This window comes from Ursus maritimus, unplaced genomic scaffold (assembly GCF_017311325.1).
Source record: "Ursus maritimus isolate PB19 unplaced genomic scaffold, ASM1731132v1 scaffold_3, whole genome shotgun sequence".
Lineage (NCBI taxonomy): Eukaryota > Metazoa > Chordata > Mammalia > Carnivora > Ursidae > Ursus > Ursus maritimus.
Genome location: NW_024425563.1, coordinates 20993815 through 21010317, shown reverse-complemented (window position 1 = coordinate 21010317; position 16503 = coordinate 20993815). Strand labels below are relative to the sequence as shown.

General features: G+C 37.0%; 1 protein-coding gene across 6 annotated transcripts in view; it reads left to right on the top strand.

The window, feature by feature from the left end:
* The window catches only part of MKLN1 (muskelin 1), a 334164-nt gene that overhangs the window by 217520 nt on the left and 100141 nt on the right, over positions 1-16503 (top strand). For all 6 annotated transcript variants that reach the window (XM_040643986.1, XM_040643985.1, XM_040643988.1 and 3 more), the window contains 2 exons: positions 8471-8613; positions 10317-10405. In XM_040643986.1, the coding sequence (XP_040499920.1) occupies positions 8471-8613; positions 10317-10405 (232 nt within the window). The remainder of the gene's footprint in view (positions 1-8470; positions 8614-10316; positions 10406-16503) is intronic.

Here is a 16503-nt window from a genome sequence, read left to right as displayed (position 1 = left end):
GCTGAACATGGAGCCCAACATGGGTCTTGAGCTCAGGAGCCATGAGATCATGACTTAAGCTGAAACCAAGAGTTGGATGCTCAACCGACTGAGCCACCCAGGCATCCTATACCATAATTTGTTTACCCATTCTTCTATTTTTGAACATTTGCATTGTTTCAGTTTTTGGTGATTATAAATAAAGCTTATATATGAATTCTTTTAGAAGATTTTACTACTAATATGTATTTTTTATTCTTTTGGGTATATATCTAGAGGTAGAATTACTGCATTTTAAGGTAGAGATATATTACTTTCTATGAAATTATCAGACTGCCAGTTGCTTCACAGCCTCACCAACATTTGGCATTGAAACACATTTTAATTTTAGTGATTATTGTTGGTGTGGAGTGGTTTTAATTTATAATTCTTTGATGACTAATGATTTAAGAACTTTTTTCCATTTGCTTATTGGCTATTCATTTATCTTTTCTGTGAATTCTTTACTCCTTTTAAAAAAATGGAGTTGTTTGCTTTTTTTATTACTGAGTTGTAGGAATTGCTTATATTTTTTCTCAATATAAATTCTTAATTATGTATTGCAAATATTTTCTCTAAGTCTGTGGCTTGCTTATTCATATTTTTTAAAGATTTATTTATTTATTTTAGAGAGAGAGAGAGCATGTGCATGGGAGCGCAGGTGAGGGGAGGGGCAGAGGGAGAGGGAATATCCAAGTAGACTCCTCCTGAGCACTGAGGACACGAGATCATGACCTGAGCCAAAACCAAGAGTTGGACGCTTAACCGACTAAGCCACCTAAGCACCCCTTATTCATTTTCTTAATACTAACTTTTATAATTTTTAAATAGCTATTAAGGTATAATTGATATACAATAAGCTTGACATTTTTAGTGTACAGTTTGAAAATTTTTCATCCATATACCTTTAAAAATACCACCACACTTAAAATATTAGACATATCTACTATCCCAGAAGTTTCTCATATCTCCTTTTAATTTGTCTCACTTTACCTCCATCCCCATCTCTAGGTAACTACCGATCTGTGTTCTTTCACTATTGATTCATTTACATTTTCTAGGATTTTATGTAAATGGAAAAATATAGTATATATTTCTTTTGTCTGATTTCACTCAAAGATATCTTGAAATTCATCTGTATTGTTTGTGTCAATAATTTATCCATTTTTGTTGCCTAGCTGAATTCTCTTGTATCTTACGTATCAGTTTGTTTATCCAGTTACCTGTTGATGGACATTAGTTTGTTTCTAGTTTTTGGCTATTACAAATAAAGATACAATGAAAAGTAATGTACGAGTGTTTGTGGTTCTAATTTGCATCTTAAAAATGATTAGTGATGTTGACCATCTTCTCATATGCCTGTTGTGCCTTCCTTAAATGTTCTTTGATGAAGTGGCTATTCAAAGCTTTGTCCATTTAAAAATTTGGTTGTTTTCTTACTGTTGAATCTTGAGTTTTTTTAATGTCTTGTATATAGGTAATTTATCAGATATTTGATTTGCAAATATCTTCTCATCTTCTGTATTACTCCCCCCTGGCTCCAACTTTCTTTCTCCTAATATTGGGGGGAATCTTTATTAAGTATGATGCTGGCTGTAGATATTTTTTAGAGGTCTTTTCTCAGTTGAGAAAGTTGCCTTTTTTGTATAGTTTTCTGAGGGTTTCTAATCCTGAATGGGTATTGATTTTGTTGTTGTTACTCCACACCTTAAAATCTATTGTGTTTCTCTACTGTACGTGAAATAAAGTCCAAATTTCATAATCTGGTCGGATGTTACAGCTCTTTTCCAGCAAGATGGGCAGTCTATTCCTCTACCTTACAAATCCTGACTGACTGGCCTTGTGACTTGCTTTCACTACCAGGAAATTCTATAAAAATGTTATTGCAGCTTCTGAGCAAGGCCTCAGGAGGCTTTATAGCTCTGCTATCTCTTGGAACTCTGAGAGCACAATGCTCTGAAGAAAGCCCACCGGACCTCCTTGAGGATACAGCCCTACATGGAGAGGCTCAATTGTCCCAGCGAAGTTCAGCTTCCTCATTTCCATCCCTACTAAGCCCACTTCTCCAGCCAGTCTACCAGCTGATACAGCAACATGATTGAGTTTAGGAGCTACCATTGGAAGAACTGTCCATTGAACTCACAGAATCTTAAGACCTCATAAATCACATAAATGTTGTTTTCAGACACTGAGGTTATTACATAGCTTACATGGATCTGGACTTTTCTAGTCTTATTTCCATGCTACCTGTTTCTTTGCCAGCCCTTTCAATTAAATGATATTCCCAATTACCCCATTACTCGAGTTAGAAGCTAAATCATCATCCTTGATACCTCCCTCCCCTTCCTACATCCAGCTATCACTAAATTCCATTTATTCTGTCTCCAAAATATGTCAGAGCTGTCTAACCCTCTTCATCTCCATACCAGTCTAGTCTAAGTCTTCATCTCATCTCTTGCTTGAATTACTGTAACAACATCTAACTGGTCTGTCAGTTCCTTTGATTTATTCTCCACAAAGCATATTGTGTGTGTGTGTGTGTGTGTGTGTGTGTGTGTGTGTGTGTGTGCGTTAAATGTTGATCAGATCTTGGCTTTCCATTGTGTTTAATAGATCCCATTGTATTTATAATTCAGACTCCTTATAATGGCATAGAATGCCCTGGTGACTGCTTACCTCTTCGGTCTCAACACATACCATTTGACCTTGCTGGTTTTGTGTAGTAGATTGAGTAGTGAGCCCCCTGCAAAGATACGTGGAATCCTAAAATGTGACCTTAAGGTCTTAGCAGATGTAATTAATTTAAAGATCTCAAGGGGAGATCATCCTGGCTTAAGCTTAGGCCCTAAACCCAATGAGGAGTATCTTTGTTCAACACAGAAAGATACCAGGAAGAAGGCCATGTGAACATGGAGGCAGATTGGAGTTACACTGCCACAAGCCAAGAATACCAGACGCCACTAGATACTGGAAGAGGAAAAGAAGGATCCTCTCCTAGAGCTTTCCGAGGGAAATGGTCCTACCAACACCTTGATTTCGGGCTTCTGGGCTCCCAAACTGTGAGAGAATACGTTTCTGTTGTTTGAAACCACCAAGTTTGTGATAATTTGTTATGGCAGTTTGAGGAAACTAATAATATACTGTTTCATCCTTTAAGCACCCTTGAAGCACTTTCATTGCTAAACCCATCTAAAGCTCTAGAGTAAGTCCTACTACCACTAGCTCCCCTGACCCATTTTCTTCCTTTTTTATCACCCTATTTCTTATAAATTGTAATTATTTATATGATTAAAAAGGATTTTTAAAATCACCTTTCTCACATTGAAGAAAATTTCTGAAGACTGAAATTGTGAGCAAGTTTTGAACAGGAAAATTTTTTTTCATTGCTTACTTAATTCTGTGGCTGAATTAACAAACCATTGTGATAGTTCTTTGATTTTCTGTGGTACCTCCCCCCTTTGGAAAGGAGATTGTGATGCATTATGTTGTATTTTAAAATTAATATATTCATACTTACATAGTTAAAATTCAAAGGTTGATATATAGTGTCAGGGAGGAAGACCTTCCTCTCCACGGTGTTCCTTCTTAGAATCAAATTACCATGAGACAGATTAACAGGAGAAAATCAGATTTAACAGGTGTACATATGGGGAGTCCATGCAGACATGAAATTCCAAAGACAGTGAGGCAACACAAAGCTTACATGAGCTAAGGCGAGGGGTAGGTTCTAAGGATACAAAGGGGAGAAAGTTCATTAGTGAGAAGGTGAAGGGAGATGTTTGGAAAAACAAGGTTTGGAGTTCTGCAGTTAAAGGGGAGCCTCTCTTAATAGCTCTTTTCCTGGTACAGGCTCTTTTCCCCAATTTAGCACTTTAGGGAGAGGCAGAGAGCTTTTCCTGCATCTGCTGGGTTTTGTTTACTTTTAACTCAAAATAATCTTTATGCCAAAGTGGCCCATCTTGGGGCAGCCTGCCCTTGACCTGCTATGATAGATTCTAAAATAGTATTTCTAAAATGTTGGTTCTTAATGAACTTTTTTTTTTTTTTTAGTTTTTATTACTATATCTACAGCAGTTATTTCTCCAAATTAAAAATAATGAAAACCTATTTAATTATGGGAAACACTGTTTAACAGTAGCACTACCCAGCATTTATGCTCAAGAGTCAGAAAAATGGAAATCAGAAATTTATGAATAAAGTCAAAATGTGATTAAACATTAAAATTTTTTAAATATTTTATTGCATGAGTGTATCAAACTTAATTAACTGGTTTCCCAGAACATTTAGGTTTCTTAATTTTTTTTTTTTTTAAACTAGGCTCCACCCCCAACTTGGGGCTTGTAACTCAAGACCCTGAGATTAAGAGTCACATGTTTACCAATTGAGCCAGCCACGTACCCCAAACATTAAAATTTTACCCTGAGGTGTGTTTCTGTCAGATCATGGTGTTTTGCTTCAGATTAGAGAGTTTACATTTTACTTGTGTAACTTTTTTTTTTTTTAAATAACAGAGAGAATGCACACGAGTGGGGTTGGGGGGAGGCAGAAGGAAAGGGAGAAGGAGAGAATCTTAAGCAGGCTCCACGCTCAGTGGGGATCCCTCTGCAGGGTCGATCTCACGACCCCCGAGATCATGACCTGAGCCAAAATCAAGAGTTGAATGCTCAACTGACTGAGCCACCCAGGTGCCCCCTTATGTAACTTTTTAATAACAAAAATTCTACTTGGTTATTAATAAAATTATATATATGCATAATTACTTCCTATTGGACTTAGGGGTATTGTATATAGGATGATGGTGGTGCACGTCAGATTGTATAAAAACCCATTTTTATTCGTTATAACACTGTACCTAACCAGTTGTTAGGGGAGGCTGACTTTTTTTTTTTTTTTTTAAGATTTTATTTATTTGACACAGAGAAAGACAGCCGTCGAGAGAGGGAACACAAGCAGGGGGAGTGGGAGAGGAAGAAGCAGGCTCCCAGCAGAGCAGGGAGCCTGATTCGGGGCTCGATCCCAGGACTCCAGGATCATGCCCTGAGCCGAAGGCAGACGCTTAATGACTGAGCCACCCAGGCGCCCCATGGGGAGGCTGACTTCTAAACTGAGACTTTAAAGGATAACTAGAGAAAGGAGGAGAAAGGAAGGAGGGGGAGTGTGGATTAATGAGAAAGAGATGTGAATACTCCCTTGCTTACCTGTGCAGTCTGTTCTCTAACATATGGTTGTATTCCTAAGAAACTTCGAATTCCCAAAAATCATATTACCATACCATACTTTGATATAGATAAAAAGAATCAATGACTAGGGGCGCCTGGGTGGCACAGCGGTTGGGCGTCTGCCTTCGGCTCAGGGCGTGATCCCGGCGTTATGGGATCGAGCCCCACATCAGGCTTCTCCGCTAGGAGCCTGCTTCTTCCTCTCCCACTCCCCCTGCTTGTGTTCCCTCTCTCGCTGGCTGTCTCTGTCTCTGTCAAATAAATAAATAAAATCTTTAAAAAAAAAAAAAAAAAGAATCAATGACTAAAGAATAGGAATCTTAATTTTTCTATGGCACTTTTGATAATAAAGAAATTTTAATTGCTACTTAAGATGTAAACAGTATATAAACCTAAACAGTTGTTATGGTGCAGTGGTTAAAGCCTTGGCTCTGGGGTCAGTAATCAGCAGGGATGGTTTTAACTTCAAATAACAGAAGTTCCTAAGACGGTGGATTAAACAAATCTGGTCCCTCCTGCCCCCTGCCTCCTCCCCAAGAAAACTACAGTTAGGCAGTTTCTCGTGAAAGCTGAGTGGCTTATAGTTGGCTATCTCTGAGATTCTCTTGATTTTTTCCTTCATGGTTACACAGTGGTTGTGGCAGTTGCTACTGTTCAAATAGAGGTAGCATATTGTTTCAGAGAGCAGAACTTACCTCTGCTTACATCTCAGCATTTTGTCCTTTGGCTGGAAGGTGGCTAGGAAGAATTGGGTTGAAAATGGTGGTTGGGTCAGCCAACCAACAGTATCAGTCAGTCAGACTGACTGATTTTTAATGTCACATCTGCCATTGATTAGCGTTGTAACAATGGCCAAGTTAATTAGCCTTTCTAAGCCAAAATTTTTTCATCTGTGTGACAAGGATAAAGAGGATAATTATTATTAAAATACTACTCCTATTTCTTACTCCTACTAAAGTGAGAGAATACATATAAAAATCCAGGCAGTGAGCCAGACAAGGGAGTTAGTGCTCACAAAATATTCACTTTGATTTTATCATCATCATCATCGTCATCATCTTTCATGTCAACATCAGCTTCATTCTTTTATTGAGGAAAAAGTCACATAACATAAAATTGACCATTTTAAAATGTGCAAGTCAGTGGCATTTGATACATTCACAGTGTTGTGCAACTATCTATCTAGTTCCAAAATATTTTTAATCACTCTGTAAGGACCCATGGTACCCATTAAGTAGCCTCTCCTTTTCCCCTTAACACAGCTTCTGGCAATTACTAATCTGCTTTCTACCTCTTTGGATTTACCTGTTCTGGTTATTTCGTATAAATGTAATCATACAATGCATGACCTGTTACGTCCGACTCTTTCACTTAGCATGTTTTTGAGGTTTGTCCACGTCATACCATTTGTCAGTACTCCATTCCTTCTTATGGCTGAATAGTATTCCATTTTATAGAATTACATCATTTTGTTCTTCCATTTATTAGTTGATGGACATTTGGGTTGTTTCTACCGTTTGGCCATTGTGAGTAGCACTGCTCTGAACATTTGTTTACAGGTGTTTGTTTGAATTCCTTTTTTCACTTCGTGAGTATATATGTAGGAGTAGAACTTTTGGGTCATGTAGTAATTCTATGTCTAACTTTTTGAGGAACTGCCAAACTATGTTCTACATCATCTGTACCATTTTCATTCCTACCAGCAATGTCTTAGAGAGTTCCAGTTTCTCTACATCCTTGTCAACACTTATTTTGTTTGTTTGTTTTTCATTATAGCCATCCTAGTGCGGGTGTGAAGTTATATTTCATTGTGATTTTGATTTGCATTTCCCTGATGATTAGTGATATATCTTTTCCTGTGCCTGTTGACCATTTGTTTATCTTGGGGAGAGGAGTGTTGAGGTCCTTTGCTGTTTTTAAATTAGCTTGTCTTTTTTGTTGTTTAGTTGTAAGAATTTTTTATATTTTCTGGATACTAAACCCTTATTAGGTTTATTATTTGCAAATATTTTCTCCCATTCAATAGGTTATATTTTCACTTTCTTGATAGTATCCTTTGATGTACAAAAGTTTTAATTGTGGTGAAGTATAATTTATTTTAGGTTTTGGTGTCATTTCTAGGAAATCATTGCCAAATATAGAGTCTCATATTTACCTCTATTTTCATCTCAGAGTTTTAGCTCTTACATGTGGGTCTTTGATCCTAAAGGATAGATTTTGGATCAGTTTTGATCCATCTTGGGATAGTTTTCTCTGCATGTTATGAAGTAGGACCAACCACCAATTTTATTTTTATCCTGCCTTTGTCACCTGTATTACCCATTATTAGCATGAAGCCACTGTAACAAAACATCTGAATAATTTTTCTTTCTTTTTTTTTTTTAAAGATTTTATTTATTTATTTAACAGAGATAGAGACAGCCAGCGAGAGAGGGAACACAAGCAGGGGGAGTGGGAGAGGAAGAAGCAGGCCCATAGCATAGGAGCCTGATGTGGGGCTCGATCCCATAACTCCGGGATCACGCCCTGAGGCAAAGGCAGACGCTTAACCGCTGTGCCACCCAGGTGCCCCTGAATCATTTTTCTGAATAGCTTTTTTTCCGTATGCTCAACCAGTAGTAATTTCCGTCTTGATTTTTATAATTGAAACAGTCTACATAATGTAAAATGTGTTCTGTAATTAACCGACCCCATTTTATCCAGTGTGTAACAGGAAATCTTGAGCTGCATTAGATGTATCTATAGTAGGTCAGGATTTTTTAATTTATAAAATTGGTAGGGCTGGTTAGTAAATCTCCTAAGTTTGTTTTTAAGTTTAAAATTTTATCACTGATTTTGAACATTGAATTTGCTATCAGGGTGTGATTGATGAGAATATGTGATTGCTACTTTTGCAATCTAATCTTGTTTTATTTGGTAATTCATAGTCTGTTTATATCTTTTATTGAATGGCATACTGCCATTAGAAGTTATCTTACTCGTCCTTTTCTCCCCCTTCATCTACAGTTCAGGATGATGTAGTTTGTTGGGAAGAAGTGGTGGTGGTATGGCAGCCTATACAGGGCTGTGTCATACTGTTCTTTAGCATTAAAAACACAGGTCTACCAGTGTAGGATGGATAAGATGGATCTTATGCATTCTTCAGCTAATTGTCCAAAGTTGTAACTTTTAAAGTTGTTTAACTATTTATTCTAAACAAAGGAGGATATAATTTGGTTGTTTCTTTTTTTTAGTACTTGATTCTGAAACTTGAAAGGCCTGCTATAGTCCAGAACATCACATTTGGAAAATATGAGAAAACTCATGTCTGCAATTTGAAGAAATTTAAAGTCTTTGGTGGAATGAATGAAGAAAATATGACAGAGCTGTTATCCAGGTGAGTTATGATTATGGGGAAGAAAGAGTTGTCTTCTGAACAAGCTACAGTCTTAGTTTTATCTCTTTGTGGCTAAATCTGCATGGTTTGATCTTTCTTTTAAGGGAGAAAAGAATATTTCTACTATTGTATTTCTAGTGCCTTATTTTAAAATTGTGGCTTGAGGTAGCCCTGTTTTTTTTAACCACCAGCCACTACTTAATATTGTTACTAAAGAAGAAAATAAAACTTGGGTTTTTTTTCCCCCCTACTTACTTTTCGATCTTAGTTTTGAACTGTAAATGACCTCAGAAATATTTTCAGCTTTATTAAAAATCTTTGCTATAAAAATATATACTCTAGGGAGGCCTGGGTGACTCAGTCAGTTAAGCGTCTGCCTTCTGCTCAGGTCATGATCCCAGGGTCCTGGGATCGAGTTCTGCGTCGGGCTCCTTGCCCATTGAGGAGCCTGCTTCTCCCTCTGCCTGGCGCTCTCCCTGCTTATGCTCCGTCTCTCTCTTTTTCTGACAATTAAATAAATAAAATCTTAAAAAATATAGATGCAGACTCTATCCAAAACATTAAGATTGATTGCCCTAACCAGAAACAGTATTTTGGGAATTTAGTATAAATTGGAGACTAAAAAGAGAAAAAGTATGTGACTATATCTACCACAGTGCTGCCACTTGGAAGGAGCTTAGTAAATTTGAGTTTTAAAGACATAGACCATGAGGAATGAAAGTGTTTATTTGCCCCCTAGATGATGAAAAAATCAGAGAGCCAGTAGAATGGACAAATAAAGCCATGGTGTTTTAGAATATATTTGTGATATAATATGTCCCATTAGCACAGTGTTTGATATAAGTAAATATTACATCTATACTGCATTTAATTTAAGTTATGAAAGTATTTAGGACATAAGGCAACCTGAAGGTAACTGATTTTCCCATAAATACTTGTGTTTAAATCCTAGCTGTTAATGTAGAGAGGTGATAAGGGTTTATTTTTATTTAGGATGAAGGTGGTGCTAGTAAACCAATGGAGTGAGAGTGTCTTTGAAAATTTATTGAGCTATAAAAGGAGCATTATTAACATCTTCATCAGAATTTTTAAAAACTTAATTCACAGACTCAAATATTTGGCTCTAAGTTGTCAGATATGGACGTGAATTATTTTTAATTTTTTTCTTACTGTTTATATATTTTATGTTATATTCAGTTATACACTAAGGGCACTAAGTCCTCTCACACAAAATTTCTATGCACTGTAGCCACATCCTTTAATTGACACTGAACATTTTTCATTAGCCCTCATGTAAGTAAGAGAACACAGTTATAATGCAGTTGATGCGAAGGTGTAAGTTTTGACCTATATTCTCATGTTTGACTCCTTTTTTTCTTTTTTTAAAAGATTATTTATTTATTTATTTATCAGAGAGAGAGAGAGAGAGAGCACGCACAAGCAGAGGGAGTGGCAGGCAGAGGGAGAAGCAGGCTCCCCACTGAGCAAGGAGCCCCATGCAGAACTCGATCCCAGGACCCTGGGATCATGACCTGAGCCGAAGGCAGACGCTTAACCAACTGCCACCTAGGCGTCCCTTCGACTACTTCTTTACATTTTCCTGGTTATGAATTCTGTTTAACCTTAAGATCTGAGTATGATTTATGTTTTTGTGTGTTTACTAAATTATAAAGTCAGATTTGATAACCTATTGTTTTTTACAGTGGCTTAAAGAATGATTATAACAAAGAAACATTCACCTTGAAGCATAAAATTGATGAACAGATGTTCCCTTGTCGATTCATTAAAATAGGTAAGGTTTTTAGCATTCTGAAATAGAAATAAATTTTTTATACCATCAGTCAGCAAACTACAGCCTGTGGGCTGAAGCCTTCAGAACTCCTGTTGTTTAAAATAAGATTTTATGGGAACACTGCCACACTGGTTATTAACTGGTTGTAATGTCTGTCTTGCATTTGCTCTACAAAGTTAGTTGCAAGAGACAAAGTGTTTACTGCTTGGCCCTTTGCAGCAAAAGCTTTCTGTTCCCTGCTTTATAAATCTGTAACTAAGTGACGATTATTTCAAGTGGAACCTTTTCCAAATATTTTTTCATTTGAAAGTTTTCTTAGAAGGTTTAATGAGATAAGTGACTTAGTTCAGCTTTGATTGTTTTATGGAAGGTTTCTCAAGTTATTGTAAAGTTACAATATTCTAAAACTAAATACTGATGAATTTCTTAAGGCAGTATTACGGTTGTTTTCTGTTTGTTTTTCTTTTTTTTTACCCCTCCCCCCATTCTGCTTTTTTATGTCTTTTTTTTTTTAGTGAAATGTTGGTCAAACCCATTAAACTAATTTTGTGGCCCACTAATATGGTGCAATGTAATGTTTGGAAAAATACTACCTAAGGCACGTATTTATTTAGCTTAAGACAGTATTTGTAATGTCTCCTCAACTTTAGTATTTTTAGGGTTATTTTGCTTTTCTTTAGGATTTTTTTTTTTTAAGGTAGAAAAGTTGAAGACTTGAATCTTTCAATTTGTAATCTGCATCTATGTTGTATAACTGGAAATGTTATGTTAAAATTAAAATTAATCAGATCCTTCGGAGAATATTAATAAAAGCCAGAATCCAATGTTTTGATTTGGGAGAAAAATTTCTCTTTTGGAACAAGCAGTGTACTTCATAGTCATTTTTTGCCAACCTATCAAGAGGTAGCCTGTTCATTTCATTGGATCAAATAATTCTCTTGGGCAAAAAGAATATCTATGGTCTTAATAAAGACTACTATAGAGGAAAAACTGCTTTTAACAATAGTTGGGCTATCCGGTGTGTTACTTTCTTTTCTGACTTTAGTTTCTGTTGTTAAAGTAAATAATTGTAAGTAAAAACCTGTTTCCTGTTTTCCTATGAGAATCTATGAACCAGCAAATTTTTTGACTAAGTTTAACTCTTGGTTGGTTTTGTTTTTTTTTTTTTTTTTTACTGAGTACTTCTTTCCTCAGTATGCAGACCACCCAGTTCCTACTGACCCTAGCATAGATTTACTATTTCTCTGTTCACATATTTCAATTATACAAGCAGTAAAATATCTTATATTTTCCTATAATAAATTTAGGTTATATTAAAATTTAAAGTGCTTAATCAAGTTCTGTTTTGCTTCATCATGCAAAATGAAATTTCTCTTTTTATGTTCAGAATCTTTTATTTGTGCTTTTTTGCACAGTATTTACAGTCATTGGTTTGCTTTGAAGGAAACGACCTACTGCTACTGCTTCTATAGTTCTCAGTCCTCTAGTATTATTCGTTAGAAGAAGTATGAATAAATGTCTGCTTAGGGAAGTTGCATAGTTTCTTCCCTTAAAAATTTATAAAACACCGGTCTCTTCTGGATGAGTTAGACGTTCAGCTGCCCAAAGATAAGAAATTGGACCTCTTTCCAGCCCTTCCTGTCAGCCTTTAATTACAGGGCATTATGATGTCTTCTGCTTAACCCTGGGTTAGTTTTATGGTATTCAGACAAAATGTTAATTGGAGCTTTTCAAATAATTGTAGGTACTAATTAACTCATTTGATATTTAGGATATTAATATTTAGCTAACCTCATATTTCTTCTGTTGAAAGATGTTAATAGTGGTCTGCTCTGTGCTTGCTTTCTGGTCTTTTCAACATTCTCTTGATACATTTTCTTTGAAAATAATATAATGTGAAAACGTGAAACTCAAAGCCTTTATGTTGGGTTAATATTTTTAGTTTATCACCATGTTTTTAAAAAAAAAATTCTGAAAAAGCACTTGAGTGATGTGTAGCTCTCTCTTGGTGGTGATTTAGGAGAAATTTGTTTACCTGCATGGGCTAAATTGTTAGAATGACTTGGATTTCTGTGGATTTTTTTTTATTTTTGCAGACTGGATGGTTGTGGGGGCTTTAGGGAGAAGCTTCAGCTCTGGCTGGATTTGGCCTGCATTCTGGATCCTCAGAAGTATTTAGAAGTCTAGAATGAGTACTAAGTCTGGAAGGGGTGACCTGATGGTGGCCTTTTATGAAAGCAGGTGGAAAGGTGACATTTTAAAAAGTGTACTATTAAGAGGAAAATTAATACAGTAGTAATAGCTTATAATAATAGCTAGTATTTATTGAGCACTTACTATGTTCCAGTTACTGTGCTAAGTGTTTTGTGTACTCACTAATTCTATAGTAGAATGGATGCATCCTTTCAGAGTGGTTAGTCTTGAATTTTTAGGATCTTTCAGAACTTTGAAATTACTAGTATCTTCTAATAGCTATTTTAGCCATCTAGATAAAAGCTTCGTAAGTGATACTGCCAAAGCACACTGAATATGCCACAGATGCATTTTGTGTGTTGAGATGTTGACCCCGCCTTGATCCTAGAGTATCAGGAGCCTGCAGCCTCATACCCATATTTGCCATAAAAATATTACCACTTTCTATGCATGTCATTATGAAAAAGAGTGAGAGGCACTGATCCTGATCATAGCTGTGTCTGATTGTCCAATGAGGAAAACTGGTGGTTGAATCCTAGGATACAAACTCTTTTTTTTTTTTTTTAAAGATTTTATTTATTTATTTGACAGAGATAGAGACAGCCAGCGAGAGAGGGAACACAAGCAGGGGGAGTGGGAGAGGAAGAAGCAGGCTCACAGTGGAGGAGCCTGATGTGGGGCTCGATCCCGGAACGCCGGGATCACGCCCTGAGGTGGAGGCAGACGCTTAACCGCTGTGCCACCCAGGCGCCCCTAGGATACAAACTCTTAACTTTAGGATTTGTATTAGGAGTTTCTAATCTTTATTTGAGGTGGGAGCAAAGGCATCTTTCATTGGGAAGCAAAGAACATGTGCTTGGAGCTGCAGTTCACATTTAGTTTTGACATATAATGCATAGTATGTCTATTTGCATTATTGAAGTTATTAATGCCACAAAAATCATTTGTAAAATTTGAAGTGGGTGTACATCACTCTGCTTATTCTGTATATATCCCTTCAATCTGTTAAAAATTAGCAGTACTCTTCATTCATCTTTAATATATGATGTTCTTGTGAGATGACTTCCTAATTAACCTTCTCAACATTGTTCTTTGAAAGGTTTTAAGAATTACAATTAATATTATTTTAGAAATGTTTCTGTTGGGCCATCCAGTATACAGGCAAAATCTTGCTAAAAACACAATTGCTGAAAAGGGTTTTTTAATAAATGAACATTTTACTGGGACTTGAGTAAGATATAATAGGAGGATATTTTCCTCCGAATCTTACTGAACATGGACCTGGAACTTGAAATTCCTAACTAATGTCTGGTTACACTTAGAGACTATGTTCTTTTGGACTTGGGTTGAAAATCCTACTTTAGTGGCGCCTGGGTGGCACAGCGGTTGAGCGTCTGCCTTCAGCTCAGGGCGTGATCCCGGCGTTATGGGATAGAGCCCCACATCGGGCTCCTCCACTATGAGCCTGCTTCTTCCTCTCCCACTCCCTCTGCTTGTGTTCCCTCTCTCGCTGGCTGTCTCTATCTCTGTCAAATAAATAAATAAAATCTTAAAAAAAAAAAATCCTACTTTAGGGGTGCTTGGGTGGCTCAGTCAGTTAAGCATCTTCCTTTGGCTCAGGTCATGACCCCAGGTTCCTGGGATTGAGCCCTGCATGGGGCTCCCTGCTTAGCAGGAAGTCTGCTTCTCCCTCTGCCTCTCCCCATCCCCCCCAGCTTGTGCTCTTTCTCTCACTCTCTCTCTCTCAAATAAATTAGTTAATTAATTTTAAAAAAAGATAATTTAGTATTCATTGGTATAAAACTTCCTGAAAGTTTTGTTGTTTGTACATGTAAACTGAAAGCCATATTATACATCCCAGGAGTCTGTCATATATCCTAATGACTGGTTGCTACTGCCTGTGTGTATCTTCACTCACACAGATAGAAAATCATCTGACCTAGTAACATCTTAGCTCTTCATTGAGTATGATATACTAAAAGAGAACAGTGGACTTGGAAATCAGTAGGTCTGATATCAGGTATGGTAGCTATCCTGTTTTGATACTTAAAACTTGACAAGTGTTAGTTTCTAAAAGGTAGTTATATTATTCATTCTGAACCCTGTTTGTGTTACATTAAAATCCATTGGCAGGGTGCCAGGGTGGTTCAGTTGGTTGAGTGTCCGACTATTGGTTTTGGATCAGGTCATGGTCTCAGGCTGGTGGAATCAAGCCCACGTCGGGCTCTGCTCTCAGTGCAGAGTCTGCTTGAGATTCTCTCTCCCTCTCCCTCTGCCCCTGCCGCTCTTGCTTGCACTCTCTCTAAAATAAATAAATCTTAAAAAAAAAATCTGTTGGCTTGTCTTACACTTTTATCCATGTGTGGTTTTGACATCATTCATTGTTCATTTAGAAAATACGGTTCATTGAGTTATGCAGCTCTTCTAAATGTTGAAACATTTCATTATGTAATATAAAAAAAACATACTCATTAATAGATCACCACCAGTCTCATCAGAAGAGTCTTAATTGCCTGGAAATAGTTAAATTCGCAACCTTAGATACCAATTTTCTGAAATTATTTTCTTTTTTAAGATTTATTTATTTTTTTATTAGTGAGAGGGTGGGGGAGGGGCTGAGGGAAGGGGAGAGAGAATTTCAAGCAGACTCCCTGTAGAGCCCAGAGCCCAACAGGGGGCTCGATCCCAAGACCATGAGATCACGACCTGAGCTGAAATCAAGAGTCATATGCTCAACTGACTGAGCCACCCAGGTGCCCCGGTTTTCCAAAATTGTGATTTTTCCTTGAAAGCTTGAATTTTATTCTTGGCAGCAAATACTGTCTGTTGTTTTCTTTGGAATGACAGGTAAATATCTGGCCTTTACCTGAAATTAAATAATCATAAATGATCTGTCGGTTTTTCTTTTAAAAGGAAGTTGTATCCTGTTGTGGGGGCCTAGGGAGAGGACAAGTGGGTATTTTAGCTCATAAACAATTGTATAGATTCTTTTCCTTCAGGTAACCGTTATGCTTTGGTATGCAGCAAAAGTGCTTTATGTGTACTCCTCATTGTGTCACACACAATATTACAAAGATGTGTACTTAATGATAGGGACTTATTAAAATTTTTATTGCATCATCAAGGACATTCTTAAATGAATTGTCCTTTTTTTCTTTTAACTGCAAGTATATGATGGTGAGGAATTCAGCTTAGTCTTTACTGTATTAAGAGATACTGATGCAGGGGCGCCTGGGTGGCTCAGTTGTTAAGCCTCTGACTTTGGCTCAGGGCGTGATCCCAGCGTTCTGGGATCGAGCCCCACATCAGGCTCCTCCGCTGGGAGCCTGCTTCTTCCTCTCCCACTCCCCCTGTTTGTGTTCCCTCTCTCGCTGGCTGTCTCTCTGTCTGTCAAATAAATAAATAAAATCTTAAAAAAAAAAAGAAATACTGATGCATTTTCATGGTACTACTTTTCATGGTCCTCCTGAGGTGCTGGAAGTTTTACTCACCATTGCTTTTGCACCATTATTGCAAATATCAGTACAGTTTAAAAAGAGGAAGGGGCTGATAAAGTCCTAGTCTTACTAGAGAAAAATGGTTTTGACCACTTGGGACCTCCTGAAAAGGTTGCAGGGATCCCCAGGAGGCAGTGGATCATATGTTAAAAACTTCTACTCTGTTCTTTCATTACGGGAGTGAAGTGTTAACCTTCATCCTACCGTAAACTCCTCTGAACCCTTAGATTTTTGCATTCACTCTTTGCTTCAGTAATTTACTTTCCTTTTCCCTCACTAATAGCAAACTTATAATTACTGTATACTTTTAGTATGTTTCTTTTCTTTTGGATATTCTTGTGTTACTGACCTTTTTTAAAGTCAGCTTGTTCAATTACATGTGAAGAGAAAAATGGATATTGGGCACCC